The following is a 6,240-nucleotide window of genomic DNA, read 5'->3' as shown; positions in this document are numbered from 1 at the left end:
AGATTTTACTGTATATGAGCCTGATTTGGAGTGTTTCCAGAATATCCTGTCTTTACTCCTATATAGGCTCAGAGAGATGCTGGCTATTAACTCTACTTCTTTTTTATTGAACAACTATTGTATTTTTAGCTGATCCCACTTTCCTTCCATTATTAGATCTCTTACTCTCTGAAGCTGGCAGTTCTCAGGTTAGTTAATGAGGGTTTGCCATTTGAAATTCTTGTCATCCACTTATCTTTCCAAATATCCACTGAGCTTCCATCTCTAATCCTCTTCCATAATCCATTGGATAATTGGTGTCTGGCACTATGAATACTCTTCTAGGTCCAAGAAGCTGAGTTAGGGGGTTTCTTATCCATCCAGTGATCTCTCATGTACTTAGACTTGATAACTTTGCTTACTAACAAATTTGGAGCTATGATGAACCTCCAAATTTGTTTTGCAAGCAGAGCTATATTAAGTGCTTCCAAGTCTCTGAAACCAATCCCTCCTTTGCCTTTCACCTCTATCAGTTTCTTCCAAGTGGGCCAATACACTTTGTTCTCCTTTTCACCATTTTCCCACCAATACTTTGCTATTCTTGAGCTAATATCCTTACACAGGCTTTTAGGAAGTTTGAAGCAGGACATTGTATAGTTTGGAATTGCCATGATAACAACTTTGATCAGCACTCCTTTCCCTCCTGAGCTTAGCAATTTTTGTTTCCATCCTTGCAGCTTGTTGCTTATCTTGCTCTTCACATACCCAAAAGCTTGGTTCTTGGATTTTCCAATTGCCATTGGTAATCCAAGGTATTTCCCATTGTGGCTTCTTTCATGTTTTCCAGCACCTCACTAATCTCCTTTCTATCTTGGTTTAGTGTGTTCCTGCTGAAATACATTGCTGACGTTTCATAATTCATCACTTGCCTTGAAGCTTTCTCATATTGTTTGAGGATCTCTTTCACTGTCCTTACCTCCTGTTTAGTTGCTTTATAGCACAGTAAGAGTCATTTGTAAAAAAGAGGTGTGAAATAACAGGACTATCTTTGCAGATTTTTATTCTTGTCAAGAATTTGTCATTCACAACTTTCTTGAATAATCCAAAAAGTCCTTCAGCACAGATAATAAATAAGTAGGGGGATAAAGGATCTTCCTATCTCAGGCCTCTACTAGGTAGAACATGTCCAATTTTGCCACAATTATAGTCCAACTGCTTCTTCTATGGTATATAGATCTGTGTTTTTAAACTCGAACCGGACCGGCCGGTCCGACCGATTGAACGGGGAACCGGTCAAGTGTCCGGTTCGAGTTACTCTAAAAAACCGGATGTAATAAAACTCAGTCAAACCCGGTCAAAAACTGGATTTGACCAGGTTTGACCGGCAAATCAAATGAACTGGTTTGATATCAAAGGTCCGGTGTAACGTGGAAAGAAACTTGATGAGGTGTCAAGTTTCGGCTTTACATTTCCTCCAATTTGTACTAAAAGAAGTCTCCAACTTTCAAGTCACCAGCGGTGGGAATCCTGGTGGGCCCGATGGAAAGATATAATGGCGGCCTTCTTAATTGAAGCAGATACCTGACATGCCATGCCCAGCAAAGTTGGAGACTTCAGCCTCAGACCTGCCACCCAATTTTTTTTTGAAAGGTCAAAATATTTTTAATATTATGTTTTGGTCCCTAGGTTGTTAAAAATTATTAATATATCTCAAATATTTCATACTTTATAAATGTTATCCTAAAGTTTGGTGTTTATTTTTCAATTAAATTCATAATTTTAATTCTAAACTTGTTAATGTTCATTGAATAATATAAATTGCGACTTCATCATTCTAATTTCTTTGTATTTTCTTGTTAAATATATTTGAAATATCAAATATATATGAATATACATTTATTAATATTAACAGGTTCTTAAGTATTTTACATATAATATTTTAATTTTTAAATAATTTTTATTTATGACGTCATCCGGTTCAATCCCTATCGAACCCAGTCGAATCCATTAACTCCTGACTCTTGAACTCGACCGAGTCGATGCCCTGTCCGAGTCTGAAAACATAGATATAGATGTTACAGCCCTTGTATCAGTCCTCTCTGGATGGTAAATGCACCTATTCGTTGACCAAAATGTAGAGGTATTGCAGAAGATGAAAGGCAGATTGTCCGCCGTATGTTTAAAAGAAAGTTTGATGATAGTGGTTTTAATAACTACTTCCAGTATAGCGCAGACTTAAAAGAGTGTTGGAAGACTTCTTCGAATTCGTGGTTCGGTTCTTGAATCTTTTCTTTCGCTGGACATGCATATTTACCGAGTATTAAAGTCCTTTTTTGCCGATATAATATTTGATGTTGGACATTTGTGCTGATTTGAGGTGGGTAAGCTTCGTAGGACATGAAATTGACAAAGAGGCTAAATCAAATACTCCCTCTGTGCTCCTTTCGTTTCATAAAAAAAAAAAATACTCCTCTTTGTCACTTTGATAGCCTTTTTTTTTTCATCTATTCCAAATTATTGTCTACTTTTCAATTAAAGAATATAGTCAATTTGTAATTTCTCTAATATATGTTTATATAATGTACTTTATTATTAATGAGTATAACCTACGTTATTCATTAATTGCTTGGTGTAAGGTGCAACTTTCCACAGTATTGTTGTAATTAATGTAAAAATTTAGTGATTAATCATACTTCTAATATCAATGTAAAGATATTTTAAGAAAGCAGTAGTTTAAATTTACTCTTCTAACAAAATTAACTAATTTTTCTTAAAATGTGTTGAAAAAAAAATCAAGACTATTGGGTCCTTTATTTAACTATAAATGGAATCTAACCTTTTTATTTCTAAATAAATAATCATTTGTGGGTCAGATGGATCCAATGTAAAAAATGGTTGAAATTTTATATTAGAATCAAATTTTGTAAGAGACGCAAAATTACTATTTTAAAAGTGAAAGATTGAAAATTTCATTTAACTAAATGTAAGAGACGTTTTAACTGATTTTTCCTAAATGCAAATATGATAATAATTACTAAGTATTACTAAAAATAAATAGAAACTATTAACTTTAAGATTACTAAAATAATCAAGAAACTTTAATAGAGTTCCAAGCCTGTGGCTGGGGAAGCCAAAAAAAATTTCAAGTGTGTGGCTGTGGAAGCAAAGCTCAAAAACCGCCTTTGTGTTGCTTCCATTCTCCACTTTCAATCTTAAAATCCCTATATCAATGTAATTATTAACAAGAAAAAAAAAAAGAAACTAGGTGAATTTCAGTGCCTATTATCCGAAACAATATTTAATTTACACTACTCTTTATATGCTTATCATTCACTAAAGTTTCTAACCATGATTTTGTTTCATTATTTCTGAATACATACAATCAATTTCTACAAGTCCCAATAAAAAAAAATCTAACACAAATAAATCTCTCTTGTTGCAACTGTTGGTTTGGTTCATTAATTGACAAGCAATGGAAGTAGTATAATGAAAGATGGACACAGTCAAAGAAGACACAAAAAGTTGCCATTGCAAACCCAACAATACAATCCGAATCACAAGGTTGACAACTTTTGTATTCGATTACAAATTTTGCAGTTAATTATAAAGTATTTAAGTGAAAACTTGTCCCTTTTAAAATGTCTAAAAAGTCAAATCTCATACATAAAATGGCGATTTTATTTACTTTTCAAGAGAGGCCCAATCTAGCGTAGGAGATCGGAAAATGAGTTGGTATGCTTCACTATCCAAAAAAGGAAAAAAAATTGTTCAACAAACAACGCACTATGGCAAAATGTTCTAGAAAAAACTCAAAATCACAGCCTTATAGTACAGGCTAGACCCCAAGGTATAGCAGTTTCATTTTTTCCCTACAACTGTTATTTGATGGCAAATTCTGAGGTCAATTATGCAAATTGTGTAAAATTTCTCTCTTTTAATAGAAAAAAAAAACATAAAATTGCTAATTTATTAACTATTTCAAAAGAGATCCAATCTAATGAAGGAGATTGGAAAGGGAGTTGGTATGCATCACTATTTGAAGAAGAAAAGAAATTATTCAACCAACAATATATGCAGTAATTAAAGTAAAGCATGGTAGGCCAAAAACCTTCAAATCCACAGCACATGTGCTTTCCACCAAACAATATTGAGTTGGTGATTGAGAATATTACATTTTGTAATGACAAAATCACGTGCAAAGCATGTGAAGTATTAGTCGTGTGTATGTATATAGGGCCTATTTGGCAAACAAGGTTTTTGCCAAGTTTGTCTACTACAAATTATTTTACACTTTTAACTACAACAATCTCAAAAAACTTTTCAAAATTTTTAAATTATACAATTCAAAATATCCAAAAATTTATACACTTCAAAAATTTTTCCTACGACTTCTATAGTGAGTTACAATAAAGTTTTAGACAAACACTCAAAAAACTCATTTGCCAAATCGGGCCAGTAGAGTTTGGAAGTAAGTACCTTTAAGCGGAATGCAGTCTTCTAGGGGAAGGTTTAGAATTGCACAGTAAGCAATGAAAGAAGAGGCACTGCTGGTGCGCAGTATAATGCTTGGAAGCTTCATATTGGAAGCCACTGCTTCTGCACAGTACATGACTGTGTCATATATGATGCAGTTTACTCGAGATTGAGGCTTTTGCTTGATTAGATTTGTCAAACTTTCCTGTAGTGGTGCTTCACATTTGGTGTTGATAATTGACACTTGAGCTATACGATCTTTATTGGCTATATGATGTTCAGATAGGTTTTCTGCTACGGGTAAAAAGTTGAAATCAGGGTGATCAAAAGCTTTAGGAGACTTGAACTTGGCATGCGCAATGGTGATAGAGAAGCCCTTGGAGTGAAGGATACTTGCAAGCTGAAGTGTTGGGGTCATGTGCCCCTGTAATGGGTATGGGACTAGAACCAAATGGCCATGTCCTTGTGCTTCTTGGATTTCCATCTCTTTCTTTGTGTGTGCATGTGTTTTTAGCCTTTTGAGAATGAGAATAGATACCTTGGTCTTTATAACCCCTCTCCAGACGGCTGGACCAGAAAGCATCAGGTCATGATTCGCCATTGCAGGTCGCGGTTGCGTTGCGGTCACAGTTGTTTCATATTTGTTGCGGTATATTGGTTGAATATCAAGTGATACGCACATTATAGTACATAAAAATTTTCAAAAAAATTTAAAAAATTACTAAAAATGGAAAATACTATAAAAAGTAAAATATGAAAAAAAAAAATATTTGAGTCGACTCCGAGTTGATTGATATTTTGGCCGATTCCGTGCATTATGGATTCGAATCGGCCAAGTCATAGCGAGTCGCTGCGAATATGAAATTATCCACGATTCGGGGATCGATATCGTACTGATCCTCTCCATTTTGATTATGACTTGACCGAGTGGCATCGTATTCGGTCGAGATGGCTAACCATGCATGAGGTAAACACTAAAACACAAGCAGAGAACATCACGGGATTTGTTTGAAATTGTAAGTATAAGAATCTAATACGTGTTTGAATTTGTCCTATCCAAGATATTATAAAGCACTGTTTTAGCTCCGAATGCCGTCAAAGGGATTTATTGTATCAGGCATCATTTGTGGAGTGGTGTCCACATGCCAATTGTCAGACCTGTACGAAAATTAGCAACAAAAAAACAGAATGCTGGCTTTAGAAAATTAATTTAAGTTTTGCCATTTTGTGTCATCGTACATGAAGGCTTCATGCTTCTGTATTTTAATTTGATGTTAGATTCCCATATATTACTTAGGCTGAATGATTAAACAGAAGACTTTGGTGACTACGAAGCATCTCTTCATTGTCGGTATGATGTCTCCAGGGAAGGGCTCGCACAGCATTTGTCCAACTCATAGTTTCACCAAAAACAGGCAGAAATATACAAAATTGCTTTTTTGCTTGTCTGGTTAGTATACTTTTTTTGAGATTGGCATTACACAAGTATTTGGAACTTGAATTGGGGCATTGTTGTCAACCAAGCAAAAAACAACAACAGGCTTTACCTTCGGACCATTTTTTTTCTCTTATTTCTTGGACCAATTTTGGGACTTCTCAGCCTGCTCTTTCTGAGACTTGACTATTTGAGGAAAATTACGATATTAAATGATATTTTAACCAAAAAAAAAAAACTGTGTTCGCAATATTAAAAAAATATGTGAGAATTAATTCAATCCTGGACCTAACAGAAGATCGTAGGTGTTGAAGATATGTGATATGATATTATGGAAATATTTGCTATTGTAA

General features: G+C 34.5%; 1 protein-coding gene across 1 annotated transcript; it reads right to left on the bottom strand.

The window, feature by feature from the left end:
- Positions 1-320: 320 nt before the first annotated feature.
- Positions 321-779, bottom strand: LOC140035750 (uncharacterized mitochondrial protein AtMg00310-like). Its single transcript, XM_072077111.1, has one exon. The coding sequence runs from the start codon at positions 777-779 to the stop codon at positions 321-323; it is 459 nt and encodes a 152-aa protein (XP_071933212.1).
- Positions 780-6,240: the final 5,461 nt, after the last annotated feature.

The sequence above is a fragment of the Coffea arabica genome, chromosome 2c (genome assembly GCF_036785885.1).
Source record: "Coffea arabica cultivar ET-39 chromosome 2c, Coffea Arabica ET-39 HiFi, whole genome shotgun sequence".
In the NCBI taxonomy this organism is placed as follows: domain Eukaryota; kingdom Viridiplantae; phylum Streptophyta; class Magnoliopsida; order Gentianales; family Rubiaceae; genus Coffea; species Coffea arabica.
The sequence above is the reverse complement of the archived record's forward strand: the minus strand, read 5'-3'. Positions and strand labels throughout refer to the sequence as shown.